This window comes from Lipophrys pholis (assembly GCF_963383615.2).
Source record: "Lipophrys pholis genome assembly, chromosome: 8".
Taxonomy (NCBI): domain Eukaryota; kingdom Metazoa; phylum Chordata; class Actinopteri; order Blenniiformes; family Blenniidae; genus Lipophrys; species Lipophrys pholis.
In genome coordinates this window covers 1826584-1846583 of record NC_137630.1, presented here as the reverse complement: position 1 = coordinate 1846583, position 20000 = coordinate 1826584, and the positions used below count along the sequence as shown (strand labels likewise).

Sequence of the window (20000 nt, the reverse complement as noted above, 5' to 3'; positions counted from 1 at the left end):
ACAAGAACAACACGAGACGAAGCATCAACAAACAAAATGAGCAGACAAACCACCTGGGCCATCCTGAGACCCCCAGTCCTCAGGTTGTCCAGCAGTTAATGCTTTCTCCCAGCAGACCGACGCCGGACTGTCAACGTCATCAGAAGTGAACGTTGCATCGTTAACTAAAGTCTTATTTACTGACATGCTTTTAGATAAATGCTGTATTTAATATTATTAAGCTTCAGCTTCATATGAACTAACCCAAACCCTCTCATGAAATACGTGACAGAACAGAACGGCTTTTTTTTTAAACTGTCTGTTTGAATTCTGCTGCATTCAGCATTCACAAACTCCCTCAGTCTCATTTTGGGAGCTGCTGCATTCAGCATTCACAAACTCCCTCATAGTCTCATTTTGGGAGCTGCTGCATTCAGCATTCACAAACTCCCTCATACTCTCATTTTGGGAGCTGCTGAAGTGATTTTTCTTTAGCGTTAGCATTGAGCACACAGTATTGAGAAGTTAGAAAACCTGTAAATGGTCTTTGGACCAGCAGGTTCAGACCCTCCTGCTGAGTGTCCAGACTGTGGAATTGTTTACACGACGTGTTCAAGTGAAAACCAGAAACCTTCCTTCTGTTTTGGGAGTTTGTTGAATGCCGACGGATCCCTGAGCCACTGAAAACGCAACGTTTCTAAATCACTGGTCCTGGTCCTGGTCCTGGTCCTGGTCCTGGTCACCATATTGGTATTAACTAGTAGTTCTGAACATGCTCAGTAGAGCCAATCAGAACAAATGTTCCTCCGTGGTGTCATGACTCCCCGTCCATATTCTCCTGGACTTGGTTCACTGTAATAACAATCCAACTTGGTAGTTTTATTTTGACAGTCACCATAATAACAATCCAACTTGGTAGTTTTATTTTGACAGTCACCATAATAATAATCCAACTTGGTAGTTTTATTTTGACAGTCACCATAATTACAATCCAACTTGAAAGTTTTACTTTGACAGTCACCGTAATAACAATCCAACTTGGTAGTTTTATTTTGACAGTCACCATAATAACAATCCAACTTGGTAGTTTTATTTTGACAGTCACCATAATTACAATCCAACTTGAAAGTTTTACTTTGATAGTCACCGTAATAACAATCCAACTTGGTAGTTTTATTTTGACAGTCACCATAATAACAATCCAACTTGGTAGTTTTATTTTGACAATCACCGTAATAACAATCCAACTTGGTAGTTTTATTTTGACAGTCACCATAATAACAATCCAACTTGGTAGTTTTATTTTGACAGTCACCGTAATAACAATCCAACTTGGTAGTTTTATTTTGACAGTCACCATAATAACAATCCAACTTGGTAGTTTTATTTTGACAGTCACCATGATAACAATCCAACTTGGTAGTTTTATTTTGACAGTCACCATAATAACAATCCAACTTGGTAGTTTTATTTTGACAGTCACCGTAATAACAATCCAACTTGGTAGTTTTATTTTGACAGTCACCATAATAACAATCCAACTTGGTAGTTTTATTTTGACAGTCACCATGATAACAATCCAACTTGGTAGTTTTATTTTGACAGTCATCGTAATAACAATCCAACTTGGTCGTTTTATTTTGACAGTCACCATAATAACAATCCAACTTGGTAGTTTTATTTTGACAGTCACCATAATAATAATCCAACTTGGTGGTCAGTCCACTAGAATGTGTGTGTTCTCCTAGTGTTCATGTTTAGAGCTCATTGTTCTGTGCTGCAGGTGTTATATACCAATAAGAAGTAAAACTCTCACAGTGACAAATACACTCTGTACTTCAGCTGTGTGTGTGTGTGTGTGTGTGTGTGTGTGTGTGTGTGTGTGTGTGTGTGTGTGTGTGTGTGTGTGTGTGTGTGTGTGTGTGTGTGTGTGTGTGTGTGTGTGTGTGCTTTCATTACTAAAACAACAGCACCAACTAGTGGACCAACATGAGAACTACATTGTTTTCAGCATTTCTGCCTTTGCCGTGTCAATCGACATTCAAAACAGTTCCGTGTGAACACAAACCTTTTTTTGTGTTTTTTTTTAAATGCAAAAATGATGCGTCTCACTCTCCTCTCACCGTCCTCTCACCGTCCTCTCACTGTCTTCTCACCGTCCTCTCACCGTCCTCTCACTGTCTTCTCACCGTCCTCTCACCGTCCTCTCACTGTCCTCTCACTGTCCTCTCACCGTCCTCTCACCATCCTCAGCGTCCTGTTACCGTCCTTTTACCATCTTCTCACTGTCCTCTCACTGTCTTCTCACCGTCCTCTCACCGTCCTCTCACTGTCCTCTCACTGTCCTCTCACTGTCTTCTCACCGTCCTCTCACCGTCCTCTCACTGTCCTCTCACTGTCCTCTCACTGTCTTCTCACCGTCCTCTCACCGTCCTCTCACTGTCCTCTCACTGTCCTCTCACTGTCCTCTCACTGTCTTCTCACCGTCCTCTCACCGTCCTCTCACTGTCCTCTCACTGTCCTCTCACTGTCTTCTCACCGTCCTCTCACCGTCCTCTCACCGTCCTCAGCGTCCTGTTACCGTCCTTTTACCATCCTCTCACCATCCTCTCACCCAGTGGCGCTGCCAGCCGGAATCCTGTACGAAACATTTTTTAAAGGCGGACCTACATGTCGCTGGTTCAAATGCATCAAATTCCCACATCCGGTTCCTCCTCTGGCAGCTGTCCAGGGTGCTGAACCGGGTGACAGTCACTTTCTCATTGTAAACAGCAGCGTCCAGCTCCTGCTGAAGCTCCTCCTCCTGTTACTGAGAGGAGGAGCTCCTGCTGAAGCTCCTCCTCCTGTTACTGAGAGGAGCGTCTGCACCTCGTTGAAAGACGCCATGTTGTGTCACGCACCGGCGTTTCAATAAACCCAGTTAACAAAACAACCAGTGAGCAAAGCGGAATATGTAAACAACAATGGACAATATTACGGGCAAGTCGGAAGTGGCGATTGTCACTGCCAATCAGCAGACGGCTGTGTTGTCGCTCCTCACAGACCCTTCCTCAGATAAAAATCGTAGCCGCCAGTCATAGTTTTTGTGGTGGGGGTTAGGGGATCTGAGCATGCTATGAAATTGAATCCTGGCGGCGCCACTGCTATCGCCATCCTCTCGCTATCCTCTCGCTGTCCTCTCACTGTCCTCTCACCGTCCTCTCACCGTCCTCATATTGTCTTTCACCATCCTCTCATGTCTTCTCACTGTCCTCTCGCTATCCTCTCGCTGTCCTCTCACTGTCCTCTCACCGTCCTCTCACCGTCCTCATATTGTCTTTCACCATCCTCTCATGTCTTCTCACTGTCCTCTCGCTATCCTCTCGCTGTCCTCTCACCGTCCTCTCACCGTCCTCATATTGTCTTTCACCATCCTCTCATGTCCTCTCACTGTCCTCTCACCATCCTCTCACCGTCCTCTTATTGTCTTTCACCATCCTCTCATGTCTTCTCACTGTCCTCTCACCATCTTCTCGCTGTCCTCTCATGGTCCTCTCACTGTCCTTTCACCGTCCTCTCACGTCCTCTCACTGTCCTTTCACCATCTTCTCACTGTCCCTTCATGTCCCCTCACTGTCCTCTTACTGTCGTCAACACTGTCCTCTCACCATCCTCTCACGTCCTCTCACGTCCTCTCACATCCACTTACTGTCTTTTACCGTCCTCTCACGTCTTCTCACTGTCCTCTCATGGTCCTCTCACTGTCCTCTCACGTCCTCTCAGTGTTCTTTCACCATCTTCTCACTGTCCCCTCACTGTCCTCTTACTGTCGTCAACACTGTCCTCTCACCATCCTCTCACCGTCCTCTCACCATTCTCTCACGTCCTCTCACATCCACTTACTGTCTTTTACCGTCCTCTCACGTCTTCTCACTGTCCTCTCATGGTCCTGTCACTGTCCTCTCATGTCCTCTCAGTGTTCTTTCACCATCTTCTCACTGTCCCCTCACTGTCCTCTTACTGTCGTCAACACTGTCCTCTCACCATCCTCTCACGGTCCTCTCACTGACCTCTCACCGTCCTCTCACATCCTCTTACTGTCTTTTACCGTCCTCTCACGTCCTCTCACATCTTCTCACTGTCCTCTCACCGTCTTCTCACTGTCCTTTCACCGTTCTCTCACGTCCTGTCACCGTCTTCTCACTGTTCTGTCACCGTCCTCTCACGTCTTCTCACTGTCCTCTCACCGTCTTCTCACTGTCCTCTCACCATCCTCTCACTGTCTTCTTACTGTCCTCTCCCAATCCTCTCCCCATCCTCTCACGTCCTCTCACCGTCTTTCACTGTCCGCTCACCGTCTTCTCGCCGTCCTCTCACATCCTCTTACTGTCTTTCACCGTCTTCTCACGTCTTCTCGCTGTCCTCTCACTATCCTCTCACCTTCTTCTCACCGTCCTCTCACTGTCCTCTCACTGTCCTCTCACCTTCTTCTCACCGTCCTCTCACTGTCCTCTCACTGTCCTCTCACCTTCTTCTCACCGTCCTCTCACTGTCCTCTCACTGTCCTCTCACCTTCTTCTCACCGTCCTCTCACTGTCCTCTCACTGTCCTCTCACCTTCTTCTCACCGTCCTCTCACTGTACTCTCACTGTCCTCTCACTGTCCTCTCACCTTCTTCTCACCGTCCTCTCACTGTCCTCTCACTGTCCTCTCACCTTCTTCTCACCGTCCTCTCACTGTCCTCTCACCTTCTTCTCACCGTCCTCTCACTGTCCTCTCACCTTCTTCTCACCGTCCTCTCACTGTACTCTCACTGACTCCTTTATTATCAGAAGCTCTACTTCTTTCTTTCGGCCTGTTTTCACTAACTGGGCTGGAAGTAAACCTTTAACTAACGGGTGAATGTGGTCTTTTAGTAACGGGTGAATGTGGGTCACGTCTTCGTCCAGACGATTTCTTGCATCTCTTTCTGGATCGTTCTGTTAAAACCCTGAGGGACTGAATGGTGAAGACAGGTTCTAATGCAGTCATCTGTTCTGAAAACTGCCCGTGTGGTGGACACTGGTGGGCTGTAATCCCATTACTTTTTGAAGTAAAGAGTCAAGTAAAGGATTACTTTTGCAAAAACAGTTATTAGATTACCGTTACTTTTCCACAAGTGTTATCAAACCGTGATTTTGTCTGGGAACAATGGTGAGAATCAGCTGCGACGTCAGTGTAAACATAGGAGACATGGTGGAGCGCAGCAGAGACCTGCAACCTTTAATGCTCCAAAATACCCACATTACTTTCAGTTCAACTCACTAAAAGGTGACAACAACCTTAGCGCCCGCTGTGCACTCTGGGAAGAAAACTTTCATCTGCGGCAAAAAATTCCACTTCCAATCTGAGCAAACAGCGAGAAAGCAGCACAGGAAGTGAAACTCAGTGAGAAAACCCTGTTTTGCCGAGTCTTGGTTGTCAGTTGACTCTGTTCTGCACATGCTCAGTAAATGAACAATAACAGCGATGGCGGCCTCCAGACTGTCGTGACTTGAAAACGTTGCTGTGTAAACACAAATCTTTCAGTTTTATTGTGACCTGAAGTTCAGTTAATGGAAGTTACTCGTGTGTCTGAATACAAAAAGTCCAGTTTTTCCCGGAAAGTGGTGAAAAGAATGGCTTCATCTTGTGTTGGAGGTCCAGAAGGAAGATGGTGGATGTGAGGTGACACGGTGGCCTGAAGGGAGGAGCTGGACGTCTGTCCTGCGCTGCAGTGAAACCTGTCAGCGGGGCGATCAGGACACTTTTTAAAACTGTATCTGTCCAGCAGACGTACTGTTGATCCATGTTCTGTAAATTAGTTTTATAAATGTTAACCAGAGCTTTGACATTCAGTGTTTTCTTTCTCTATGTTTATTCTTTTATTTGTACTATTCTGATAAATACATTGATGTCCATCAGTTCAGAAGCTGGGACCAGATGGGACCAAAATAAAGCAAATGATGAAGGAAGAAGAAGATTGAGAGGAAGTAGAGACTGGTTTGGCCTTCAGTGAGCCGTGCAGCAGCAGTTTGGTTCGGTCATCTTGTCTCTCCTGGTTTAGACTGTCGTCACATCAGATATGAGGTGGTGTTTGAGCCACTTTGGGCTCCTCACTTCTCCTCCAGCTCTGCTCTGACCTCCTTCTGCTGAGCGCTCGGATTAGGAGTGGTTAATGTCCCACGATTGAACCTCTTGGTGATGAAACTTAGCACATCTGTTGAGAAAGCTAATCCACAAAAAGCTGCATCCTTCATAATGCTCCCACTGGGTGACCACATCAGCTGGAAGAAACAGGCCCAACCACCGAGAGGCCGGCTAATCCAGCCACCAACCAGCTGGACTCATTTCAGATCTGGTCCTCCCCCAACCTTCCCTCTGGCTTTCTCCTTTATCTACCTCATCTCTTATCATCCAGTCCCTCCCATCCACTTGTCTGTCCTCACCATACCGTTTTGCTTTCCAGCTGTTATCTTTCTTCTCGACCCGTCTCCAGCCGGATCTGCTGGTGTTTCTTCATGTCCAAGCATTCCCAGAAAAGTCCTACAGTCCTACAGTCTTATATAATCCAGCAGCAGACACCCACAACGGAGCGTGGAGGTCAGGGCAGATGGACCATGGAGGTCAGGGCAGACAGTCCATGGAGGTCAGGGCAGACAGTCCATGGAGGTCAGGGCAGATGGACCATGGAGGTCAGGGCTGACGGATCATGGAGGTCAGGGCAGACGGACCATGGAGGTCAGGGCAGACGGACCATGGAGGTCAGGGCAGACAGTCCATGGAGGTCAGGGCAGATGGACCATGGAGGTCAGGGCTGATGGACCATGGAGGTCAGGGTAGGGCAGACGGACCATGGAGGTCAGAGCAGACGGACCATGGAGGTCAGGGCAGAGGGACCATGGAGGTCAGGGCAGATGGACCATGGAGGTCAGGGGAGACTGACCATGGAGGTCAGGGTGGGGCAGACTGACCATGGAGCCCGTGAAAAAGCGTGAAGAGATTATTTCTTGTGCTGAACATCTGAAGAGAAGCTGAACTGGACGGCAACACCTGTGATCTCTTTAAAACCACAGATCAGGTCCTCTTTCCTCTCTGATTCACTGAGCTCTTCCAGCGCTGATAAGGTAGAAATGTCTTGAAGGTTTTCTGGTAACAGCTCTCTGCCCTCACGGCGAAGGAAGGAGCATAGTGTGTGAACAACCTCTCTGTGTGAATGTGTGTGAATGTGTGAACATGTGTGAATGTGTGTGAACGTGTGTTAACATGTGTGAATATTTGTTAACATGTGTGAACATGTGTGAATGTGTGTGAATGTCTGTGAATGTGTGTGAACATGTGTGAACATGTGTGAATGTGTGAACATGTGTGAACATGTGTGAATGTTTCCAAATTTGTGTGAATGTGTGTGAACGTGTGTGAATGTGTGTGAACGTGTGTGAACATGTGTGAACATGTGTGAATGTATGTGAATGTGTGAACATGTGTGAACATGTGTGAATGTGTGAACATGTGTGAACGTGTGTGAATGTTTCCAAATTTGTGTGAATGTGTGTGAACGTGTGTGAATATGTCTGAATGTGTGTGAATGTGTGTGAAAGTGTGTGAATATGTGTGAACGTGTGTGAATGTTTCCAAATTTGTGTGAATGTGTGTGAACGTGTGTGAATATGTCTGAATGTGTGTGAATGTGTGTGAATTTGTGTGAATGTGTGTGAAAGTGTGTGAATATGTGTGAACGTGTGTGAATGTTTGTGAATTTGTGTGAATGTGTGTGAATGTTTGTGAATTTGTGTGAATGTGTGTGAACGTGTGTGAATATGTGTGAACGTGTGTGAATTTGTGTGAATGTGTGTGAACGTGTGTGCATATTTGTGAACGTGTGTGAATGTGTGTGAATATGTGTGAATGTGTGTGAACATGTGTGAATGTGTGCAAATTTGTGTGAATGTGTGTGAACGTGTGTGAATATATGTGAACGTGTGTGAATGTGTGTGAATATGTCTGAATGTGTGTGAATGTGTGTGAATTTGTGTGAATGTGTGTGAATGTTTGTGAATTTGTGTGAACGTGTGTGAATGTTTGTGAATTTGTGTGAATGTGTGTGAACGTGTGTGAATGTGTGTGAATGTGTGTGAATGTTTGTGAATTTATGTGAATGTGTGTGAACATGTGTGAATGTGTGAACATGTGTGAATGTTTCCAAATTTGTGTGAATGTGTGTGAACGTGTGTGGATGTCTGAATGTGTGTGAATTTGTGTGAATGTGTGTGAACGTGTGTGAACATGTGTGAACATGTGTGAATGTGTGCAAATTTGTGTGAATGTGTGTGAACGTGTGTGAATATATGTGAACGTGTGTGAATGTGTGTGAATATGTCTGAATGTGTGTGAATGTGTGTGAATTTGTGTGAACGTGTGTGAATGTGTGTGAATGTTTGGGAATTTGTGTGAATGTGTGTGAACGTGTGTGACTTTGTGTGAATGTGTGTGAATGTGTGTGAACATGTGTGAATGTGTGTGAATGTGTGTGAATGCGTGTGAATGTGTGTGAATATGTGTGAACATGTGTGAACATGTGTGAACATGTGTGAATGCGTGTGAATGTGTGTGAATATGTGTGAGCATGTGTGAACATGTGTGAATGCGTGTGAATGCGTGTGAACGTGTGTGAACGTGTGTGAATATGTGTGAACGTGTGTGAACGTGTGTGAACACGTGTGAACGTGTGTGAATGTGTGTGTGTGTGTGTGTGTGTGTGTGTGTGTGTGTGTGTGTGTGTGTGTGTGTGTGTGTGTGTGTGTGTGAACATGTGTGAATATGTGTGAACATGTGTGAACGTGTGTGCGTTTGTGTGAATGTGTTTGTGTGTGTGTGTGTGTGAACGTGTGTGAATATGTGTGAACATGTGTGAATGCGTATGAACTTGTGTGAACTTGTGTGGATGTGTGTGGATGTGTGTGAACACGTGTGAACGTGTGTGATAGTGTGTGAACGTGTGTGAATGTGTGTGAACTTGTGTGAACATATGTGAATGTGTGTGAATGTGTGAACATGTGTGAATGTGTGTGAACGTGTGTGAATGTGTGAACATGTGTGAATGTGTGTGAACGTGTGTGAATGTGTGAACATGTGTGAATGTGTGTGAACGTGTGTGAACGTGTGTGAATATGTGTGAACATGTGTGAATGTGTGTGAACACGTGTGAACATGTGTGAACGTGTGTGACTTTGTGTGAAAGTGTGTGAACGTGTGTGAATATGTGTGAATGTGTGTGAATATGTGTGAACATGTATGAATGTACCCCCAGCTCGTTCAGCTGGTAGAGCATGAGACTCTCAGTCTCAAGGTAGAGGGTTCATGTCCCCCGCTGGGCTCCACCTGCCTGTGGGCTCTCCACCTTCCTGTGGGCTCTCCACCTTCCTGTGGGCTCTCCACCTGCAGGAAGGTTCTCAATGGGTCAAGGTGATCTGGGTGACGGTGCTCAGACTGACACCCCCACCACCTGGAAACGGATCAGAGTGAGGAGATGGATGAATGTGTGTCTGGGAGGGGTTTACCCAGTCCTGTTTTTCACAAAGTTCCATTAATGTTGTCGTTGAAAACATCCAGAAAGAAGAGATTTCTCCACCAAGGGTCGACATGGACACAGGAAATGACACATATCCCACATCCAGATCAACTGCCTTTATTCACTCATTCAGTTTGGTGATCCCATGATTTTATTTAATAATTTTAAAGCACACAAGATAAGACACTATTGTTTACTTCTTCCACGTTATCGTCTGAAGCTGTCTGTTGGGCCGATTCTGGTGTGGAGTTGGATGGAGGGAGGAGGGAAGACGCTGGGGGTTTGGAAAGTCTTTTATGAAGAGGTGAGAAATCACATGTTCTATTACCTCAATGGATGGATGGATGGATGGATGGATGGATGATGGATGGATGGATGGATGGATGGGTGGGTGGGTGGGTGGATGGATGGATGGATGGATGGATGATGGATGGATGGATGGATGGATGGATGGATGAGTGGGTGGGTGGATGGATGGATGGATGGATGGATGGATGGATGGATGGATGGATGGATGGATGGATGGATGGATGGATGGATGGATGGATCAGACACTGCCACCTGAAAGTGTGAATCAAGTGTAAAGAGACTTTCCCTCGCATATTAATAAACTTAGTAGAGGAATGTTTTAACCTTCTCTCTGTAACGAGCCACTAGAACTTCACATTTCTTCTAAAGTAAAGATGAACGATACAAATTTGAATGAACGATTGTTTTTCTTTTCTTCAGAAAACAAACACTGATTGATTCCTGCTCTTTGCTTTGGTCAAACATTTTTGACTCCCAGAATTGAATTAATAATCACCAAAGCTAATAAAGAAAGTAGAAGAATGACACAGTACATAGTATAGTAGTAGTATTAGTAGTGGAAATATTTATGCATTTTATCTAAGTGAATAACTCTGTTTCAAGCATTTACAAATAATGAAATCTTACCTAATGGATTATAAAACATGTTCAAAGTATCCTGACTCTTGTTGCATCATGAGAGACGCGTTGGACTGACGTCCTCTGGGGACACATGAGCTCACTGATCATTTGGAATTTGAGCGGTAGAGGAGCTCAGTGTGTGACGACCAGCAGACGTGGATGGAAACAGCTTCTTCCCATCAGAGCATGGTTTCAGGCAGCGAGCCGTCCAGCCGTCATTTGGACGGTCAATTTTGGGAAAAGACGGCGGGAAAAAATAGCAGACGTGTTGCTCAAGGGCTCTATAATCTGTATATAACTTCCATCTCTACTTATCACCATCTAATTTGGTCTAAATTCTTATTTTTTCATCGAAATATAGTGAATTATCTTGATTACACAACTAGCGACTGACTTCCTGTTTTGCATAGCGCCCAGTAAGGAGCAACATGATTGGTCAGTTGGTACCATGTGGTCTATGCCTTTTGAAAGGCGGCCTCTGATTGGTTCCTAATTCTCTGACTCATCCTGATGCCGAAGCAGAGAAAAGGAATTCAGAGGAATTCCTTTCCAAGATGTTGAGGAATTCTATCTGCAGAACCCACAGGTGGTTTTAACTCTCTGGACCTGCGATGGAACTTTTCATTTCCAGAATGTTGACACATGTTTGATTCTGCACATCGTTCATGTTTTTCATTGAAGAATAAAAGATTCTTTGCTGTGAAAATGTTGATGTTGATCTAAGTATTGACAATCATGCTTGTTCCCTCAGCAGTTTAATTCAGTGTGACTGTGACGTTCTAAAGTGTTGGACTGAGCTACAGGAGGCCTGCAGAGAACCAATAAGATCTAATGTTCTATTAAAAACTAGGAAGAGGAGAATAGAAACTATTTCACAGTTCAGAGTCTCCAGCTGCTCAGTGTAGGGTGCAGATAGAAGTAATGTGAAAGTACAGGGGGAATAAATAAGTACATGTAGTGAAGTTTGGAGACAGGTACAGGTACAGGTACAGGTACAGGTACAGGCACAGGTACAGGTACAGGTGCAGGTACAGGTACAGGTACAGGTACAGGCACAGGTACAGGTACAGGTACAGGTACAGGTACAGGTACAGGTACAGGTACAGGTACAGGTGCAGGTGCAGGTGCAGGTGCAGGTGCAGGTACAGGTACAGGTACAGGTACAGGTACAGGTGGAAAACATCATCAATGAAAAGAAGCCATTACCTTAAAAGAAGAAAAAGACAACATCTTAAAAAAGCAAGAAAGGATATAGGAAGTATCAGCAAAAAAATGTCAAGGAAATATATTTTTTATATTATTATAAAATAATATTATATACTGTTAAGAAGCAAAATCTACACGTCACAATGTAATAGTAATAGTCCAGAATGTGTTAGAATGCACTATTTACAAAAAACAACTAAAAGACCCTAAATGATGTGTGTGTGTGTGTGTGTGTGTGTGTGTGTGTGTGTGTGTGTGTGTGTGTGTGTGTGTGTGTGTGTAGCAGTGTGGCACTTGAACAAACTGGTGTGTCTTGTCCTGGAGGAGGTGGAGCTCCTGGGTTCCAGTGAAATGGTGGACTGGACCTCGTTGTGTTTGGAAGGTGGAGACTCGTCCGGTGCGTCGAAGCTCCTCAAGCTGCTGCAGCCTTTATCCACTCGCTCGATCTCAGGTGGCATTACACCGGCGCCCTAACCTGAACGCTCACTTCCCATCTGGGTGTGATTGGTGTCCTGCAGAGAGGAGCTGTCGTCCAGGATGTGCTCCAGGCGCAGCAGCCACTAAAAATAGTCCAGCAGGTTATATTTAGGCTGAGATGTGTGCAGGAGGCTGCTTTTGGATGCAGAGCTGTTACTGCCATCTAGTGGGAGGAAAGGATGCAGACAGCAAGCGGCTCAGAAAAGCCTCAGTCATGTGGCGTGAGGCTTCCACCAGGAGGACGCTGGAGGACGCTGGATGCAGGACGGAGTCCGCGCTCTTCCCCCTCGCTGTGTGCTGTGTCTGAGATGAGCTGACGAGGAGCTGCAACAAAGGAGGGAAGGGAGGGAGGACAGAGCGGCGCAAGAGCCAAGCTGAGAGCGGCAGCAGGAGGAGGAGGAGGAGCAGGAGGAGGAGCAGGAAGAGGAGCAGGAGGAGGAGCAGGAGGAGAGCAGGAGGAGAGCAGGAGGAGAGCAGGATGAGGAGGGAAACAGCAGAGGAGGAGCAGGCGGCCGGCATCAGACCAGACATGTAAAGGAGCGTTAGCCTTCATCAGGAGGGATGCTGCTCACGCTGCTGTTCTACCTCCGAGTCAAAGGTAGGGGCTGCATGGTGGGGGAGGGGGGGGGTGAGGGGGAGGGGGGGGGGGGGCACGGTGAGAAGGAGGAGGGGGGGCTGCATGGTGGGGGGGGCACGGTGAGAAGGAGGAGGGGGGGCTGCATGGTGGGGGGGGGGGGGGGGTGAAAAGGAGGAGCAGGGGGGGCTGCATGGTGAAGGGGGGGGCACGGTGAGAAGGAGGAGGAGGAGGGGGGGCTGCATGGGGAAGGGGGGGCACGGTGAGAAGGAGGAGGAAGAGGAGGAGGATGAAGGGGGGCTGCTGGGTGAGCAGGGTGATGGTGTTTTTGCCCGAGATGACGGTTCTCCACTGCTCCGTCCTGCAGGGCGTCAGGGAGACGAAGCTGCTCTGGAACACAGAACTGCTCCATGTTTAAAATCGGTCTGCTCAAACTAAAAGACAATATTGACTCATGTCAACAGTTTAAAAGCCACAAGAGAAAGAAGCAGAGTGATGCTAACTTCAGAAATAGGTCACCTCTGCTTCACTGGCAACGAGCAACGAGCAACGAGCAACGAGCAACTGCTGCTGCTGCTGATCTGTACACTGATACACATGAACCGCTGCAGCAGCAGGTTGAGCTGCTGATTCTAACAGCACAGTGTCAACAAGGTGTCCCACTCAGCTGGACACTTTCTGTCTCCATGTCTGGGTCTCTTTTAGCACCCGGGGTTGTGGCGAGAGACATTTCCTCTTTGGCCCCTGGTGTTTTTATTGGCAGACTTGATTTGGAGATACTTTAGTGTTGTGCCTGTTCTGGAGTCTGCTCTAGAAAACCCCTCACAGTCCACTGGCTTCAGAGATTTATGGTTTGCTGCTCTTTGCAGCGTCAGTCTCTCCTGTTGTTTCTAGAAGACGGCCATGATGAGACACTAATGAAAGCTGTTAATTAACGGTGAAAGGAACTGAGTTGCTCACGCTGCTGTTCAGCGCTCAGGTCCGCGCTCAGGTCCGCGCTCAGGTCCGCGCTCAGGTCAGCGCTCAGGTCAGCGCTCAGGTCAGCGCTCAGGTCAGCGCTCAGGTCAGCGCTCAGGTCAGCGCTCAGGTCAGCGGGGTTCCTCAGGGTTTCCTCAGGGTTTCCTCCTGGATCCCTGGAAGGTCTTTCAGAGGGGGGGCCACTAAGACCCTCCTTCACCTAACGTAACATAACATAAGAGAAGTTTGATGACTTCTCAACCACCGTTTATCTTTGAGTGAAGAAAAGTGCAGCTGGATCTTAGGAGGCGTTTGAAGCCCCGCCCCCCTCCTGGGGTGGTGCTGGAGGGGAAGGGCGGCGTTAGCTCGTAGCTCGCTGCCTGTGTGCTGCTGGCTTCCTGTGAGCGTCAGGAACAATGTCTGGAAGTGAGTCAGGCGTCCTGGAGAGGTTGGGCAGTACCAGCGTGCCGTCCTGCCACGCCGCCCCCCGCTGGTTGCTCCACTGCGTGTCGGCGGCAGGCTGGCGGCTGCTCTTCGCACCGTCACCCCACACAATGGCAGGACTGTGCGCGCTGGCCTTTGCTTCTGGAGGTGTAGTATTGTGCTTTGATTCATCTGTGTTTGAAGCACTTCAGCTCATCTGCTTTATTGCTTCACTCTTTCACTCTCGCTCCGACACCCGGGCAGAAAAATGGGGCAATTCAAGCCTGCGTCTCTCCTGGGGGGTTTCAGTAGTAGGTCAGCTTTAGAAGGTCGGCTTGTCAAGTCTGTAGTCAACTGTGGTGCTTTGACTTCAAATCCTTTGTTTGGAACGGAGCACAACTCATGTGCTGAAAGTCACATCTGCATTAACGGGGGATTCAAGAGGGTCGGCAAATAAAGAGGTGATGGAGATAAATACCACTTTTCATCCTGCAGATTGTAGCTCGTGCTGCAGCAGAATGTTCTGGATTGTGACGGCTCACAGCAGGAATTGACTTTGAAGGAGACTCACTGACTTCATCTCCTTCATAGACTGAACAGCAGCAAGCTCACTCTAATCTACTTCACCACACACCAACTTCAACTGCTCATGACCTCCATAGACCCCTGAGACCAAAATCCCACTAATGTGATTTGCTATTCAGTCAGTGGATCCATCCCATAATACTTGGTACATAATGTTCACATGATCCACATCCAACTTTAGCAGGATGTCTTGAAGATGAACGGTCAGCTGGTTATGTTTCTTTAGAATGTGAAGCACAGATACACTTTATCCTGGGACGTACGCTCAGTTACTGAAAACACAACTTTATGAAAACTGCTCCCAGGGTGGAGCTTTTTAAAAATACTTTGACTCTGTCGTTGTGAAAATGAGGAAAATGGTGGGCTGGGTGGGGCTGAGCGGGGCGGGGCTGAGCGGGGCGGGGCTGAGCGGGGCTGGGCGGGGCTGGGATGGGATGGGCGGGGCGGGGTAGAGCGGGGGGGGGCTGGGCTAGGTGGTGCGGGGCAGGGCTTGGTGGGTCGGGGTAGAGCGGGGCTGGGCGGGGCTGGGCGGGGTAGAGCGGGGCTGGGCGGGGCAGGGTAGAGCGGGGCTGGGCTGGGCAGAGCGGGGCGGGGTGAGGCAGAGCGGGGCGGGGCGGGTAGAGCGGGGCTGGGCAGGGCGGGGCAGGGCGGGGCAGAGCGGGGCGGGGTGAGGCAGAGCGGGGCGACTTGGGGTGGGGTGAGGTTTGGGCTGGGAGGATGGATGCAATAGTGTTCGCCGCCGCAGTCTGCAGACCGTCTGTGGACACACAGTGTGGGAAGTATGGAGGAGCCTTAACGCCGTGAGACTCGTTCTCTATGAAACAGCTTAATCTTTCTCATTGTGAACAGCAGCGTCCAGCTGAAGCTCCTCCTCTCCTGTCTGCACCTCGTAGGAACACCAAGGGGCAGTGCAGCACCACATTTCAATAAACCAGTTCACTAAACAACCAGTGAGCAGTGAGTACCTCAACAGAGGGGGGACGGAAAATGTAACCGGTGGTTACCTTTTTTAAAAGTTTTTAAAAAAAGAATTTCTGTACCATTCACAACTTTTGTCAGTGGGGCAGCACAGAAATCTGTCCTGTCCCGTTCAGACCCGGCACAAACAACACAGTGGAAATGCTGCCCCTGGTCCTGGTCCTGGTCCTGGCCCTGGTCCTGGTCCTGGCCCTGGTCTTGGTCCTGGTCCTGGCCCTGGCCCTGGTCTTGGTCCTGGCCCTGGTCCTGGTCCTGGTCCTGGTCCTGGTCACCACGTTGGTAGTAACCAGTAGTTCTGCACATGCTCAGTAGAGACAATCAGAACAATGTTTCCTCCATGGTGTCATGACTCCCAGACCTAATTCTCTTGGACTTGGTACTTTTATTTTGACAGTCACCATAATAACAATCCAACTTGGTAGCTTTATTTTGACAGTCACCATAATAACAATCCAACTTGGTAGTTTTATTTTGACAGTCACCATAATAACAATCCAACTTGGTAGTTTTATTTTGACAGTCACCATAATAACAATCCAACTTGGTGGTCAGTCCACTAGAATATCTGTGTTCTCCTAGTGTTCATGTTTAGAGCTCATTGTTCTGTGTTGTTCTGTGTGTGTGTGTGTGTGTGTGTGTGTGTGTGTGTGTGTGTGTGTGTGTGAGGTTTTCTTCTGGGTACTCCGGTTTCCTCCCACAGTAAGAAGCCAAACCCTCGGCAAAGAAATTTCACTAAGGAAATTAACAGAGGATGAAAAAGAACTGAAATGAAGTTCACCTCCTTCTCTCTCCTCCTCGCTGGCACATCGCCCCCCCATCTTGCCTCCCACCCCCCCATACCCCCCACCCACCCACTGGTGCAGGCAGTGAGCAGGAAGTACTTGGTAACTATGGAAACAGACTCACAGGCCTGCAGCATCTTTCTTCAGAGGATTTGGTGTAACAGGATTAACAGGACCTTGAAGAGCAGGACCTTGAGGAGCAGGACTGTGAAGAGCAAGACCTTGAAGAGCAGGACCTTGAAGAACAGGACCGTGAAGAGCAGGACCGTGAAGAGCAGGACCTTGAAGAACAGGACCTTGAAGAACAGGACCTTGAGGAGCAGGACCCTGAGGAGCAGGACCCTGAGGAGCAGGACTTGAAGAGCAGGACTTGAAGAGCAGGACCTTGAAGAACAGGACCTTGAAGAGCAGGACCTTGAAGAACAGGACCTTGAAGAGCAGGACCATGAGGAGCAGGACCTTGAAGAACAGGACTTTGAAGAATAGGACCTTGAGGAGCATGACCAAGAAAAACAGGACCTTGAAGAACAGGACCTTGAGGAACAGGAATTTGAAGAACAAGACCTTGAAGAGCAGGACCTTGAAGAACAGGACGGTGAAGAGCAGGACCGTGAAGAACAGGACCTTGAAGAACAGGACCTTGAGGAGCAGGACCTTGAAGAACAGGACCTTGAAAAACAGGACCTTGAATAGTGGTGTGATTATTCAGCTCATTATTCTAGATCAGGGGTGGACAATTCCTGGTCCTGGAGGGCCGCAGTCCTGCACGGTTTCTGTGTCCTCACATCAAGTCAAGAACAAAAACATCCTTCAAAGCCTCATTGACCAGGATTTATGTTATTATGTCAACAAGATTGTTCTAAATCAGCGGTGTCCAGGCTCGGTCCTGGAGGGCCTGCATCCTGCAGGTGGAGCTCCTCCCAGTTCCAACACACCTGATTGTAATGAGGGACTCCTCATTGGGCTTTTTCACAGTCTGGGTGATGACATCATCATTAGATTCAGGTATGCTGAAGCAGGGAGGAACTAGAACCTGGTGGATAGGGGTCCTCCAGGACCGAGTTTGGACCCCCCTGTTCTAAATACTTTCTCCTCTCCTCTCCACTGCCCTCAGCTCTGAACCTGCACACCAATCACCATCATTTAAGAATGGGCAGGTCATTTTCTAAGAGATCTGATTGGTCAGGAGGCGGAGCTCTGACCTCCAGAACGTAACCTGCTCCGGAGCAGGTTAGACTTTCAGAGTCCGTTAGGATGGTGATTAATCCTGGTGAGAAGTGAACGAGCGTCGTAGTACAGAAAACTAGACTTAATCCTGAAGTTATCTCAATAAGAGAAAATCTAGCATCATAGTACACGCCTCCAGTATCTTTAGCCCGGGTCATATCTGGTATGTTTAGCCCGGGTTGTAGTACAGGCCTTCGGTATGTTTAGCCCAGGTTGTAGTACAGGCCTCCAGTATGTTTAGCCCAGGTTGTAGTACAGGCCTCTGGTATGTTTAGCCCAGGTTGTAGTCCAGGCCTCCGGTATGTTTAGCCCAGGTTGTAGTACAGGCCTCCAGTATGTTTAGCCCGGGTTGCAGTACTTGCCTCCAGTATGTTTAACCCGGGTTGCAGTACAGGCCTCCAGTATGTTTAGCCCGGGTTGTAGTACAGGCCTCCAGTATGTTTAGCCCAGGTTGTAGTACAGGCCTCCAGTATGTTTAGCCCAGGTTGTAGTACAGGCCTCTGGTATGTTTAGCCCGGGTTGTAGTACAGGCCTCTGGTATGTTTAGCCCGGGTTGTAGTACAGGCCTGCAGTATGTTTAGCCCAGGTTGTAGTACAGGCCTGCAGTATGTTTAGCCCGGGTTGTAGTACAGGCCTCCAGTATGTTTAGCCCGGGTTGTAGTACAGGCCTCCAGTATGTTTAGCCCGGGTTGCAGTACTTGCCTCCAGTATGTTTAACCCGGGTTGCAGTACAGGCCTCCAGTATGTTTAACCCGGGTTGCAGTACAGGCCTCCAGTATGTTTAGCCCGGGTTGTAGTACAGGCCTCCAGTATGTTTAGCCCAGGTTGTAGTACAGGCCTCCAGTATGTTTAGCCCAGGTTGTAGTACAGGCCTCTGGTATGTTTAGCCCGGGTTGTAGTACAGGCCTCTGGTATGTTTAGCCCGGGTTGTAGTACAGGCCTGCAGTATGTTTAGCCCAGGTTGTAGTACAGGCCTGCAGTATGTTTAGCCCGGGTTGTAGTACAGGCCTCCAGTATGTTTAGCCCGGGTTGTAGTACAGGCCTCCAGTATGTTTAGCCCAGGTTGTAGTACAGGCCTGCAGTATGTTTAGCCCAGGTTGTAGTACAGGCCTCCAGTATGTTTAGCCCAGGTTGTAGTACAGGCCTCCGGTATGTTTAGCCCGGGTTGTAGTACAGGCCTCCAGTATGTTTAGCCCAGGTTGTAGTACAGGCCTCCGGTATGTTTAGCCCGGGTTGTAGTACAGGCCTCTGGTATGTTTAGCCCGGGTTGTAGTACAGGCCTCTGGTATGTTTAGCCCGGGTTGTAGTACAGGCCTCTGGTATGTTTAGCCCGGGTTGTAGTACAGGCCTCCAGTATGTTTAGCCCAGGTTGTAGTACAGGCCTGCAGTATGTTTAGCCCGGGTTGTAGTACAGGCCTGCATGTGGCTAATGAAGTGAAATGAGTTGACACTCCTGGTTCAGACTTGGTTTATCGGTCATTTGGCAAATTGACAACCAGCTCTGCAAATCCTTCTTCTTAGATGATGTATTTGTTCATCCAGACGACTGATGCTGACGGGTAGATTGTAGAAAACAGCTCAGAGAAAGAAAGCAGCTGCTGTGGTGGGCTGGGGTTGCCATAGCAACAGACCAAGGAAGCCTGCTGGATGATATCTGAGCCACACTCATCTAGAGCCGCCGTCCAGGCTGGAAAACTCCAGGGGCTTCATTTATAAAACCTGGTCCAGGACTTCTACTGAAAATGTTTCTGCGCCCAAAAAATTTGGATCTCTAAAACGCTGCGTGCGCACATCTGTACACACTTTCCTTTAATAGATCCTAGTCCACCTGGAAGGTGAGCGTTCAGGCCCCGCCCTCAACACGCCCCCTTTCTACCATAAATGGTCAATGCAAAGGGCCTCGTCAATATTTGTACATCTCATTCAGCAAGAATGAAAAGAAAAGACGAGGAAAAGGAATTTTACTGAGAGAGAAATAGTGATGGAGGAGGTGGAGGTCAGGAGAAGATGTTATCTGGTGTCACAGTGGTGGAATCACTAATTAAAGAAAAACAAGTGATAGGGTTAGAACCTTTCTGAACATATTTTAATTTATACAACTTGTGCAATTTTGCCAACATGTGCAAATAAGGGAAACACACTAACAGGTAAATAACAACACTGACAAATGTACTTTGTAAAATAAAAACTAAACTGCTCCTGACTTTGGAGGTAGTTTTCACATGAACATGAAACATGAAAGGTAAAAGTAAAATTACAAAACAAAATATCAAACTAGTTAAATCGACATGAATAACCATGCAGCACCTTATGG

General features: G+C 47.8%; 1 protein-coding gene across 5 annotated transcripts in view; it reads left to right on the top strand.

The window, feature by feature from the left end:
• Positions 1–20000, top strand: part of prkcz (protein kinase C, zeta) — a 125267-nt gene that overhangs the window by 13193 nt on the left and 92074 nt on the right. Inside the window, exon 1 of one of the 5 annotated variants that reach the window (XM_080468914.1) lies at positions 12371–12758. The exons of 2 other annotated variants lie outside the window; for them this stretch is intronic. In XM_080468914.1, coding sequence (XP_080325040.1) covers positions 12722–12758 — 37 coding nt within the window. In that variant the 5' untranslated portion in view covers positions 12371–12721. Of the gene's footprint in view, positions 1–12370; positions 12759–14153; positions 14283–20000 lie in introns of those variants that run through there. 2 more of the 5 variants (XM_080468916.1, XM_080468915.1) reach the window with 2 other exon arrangements.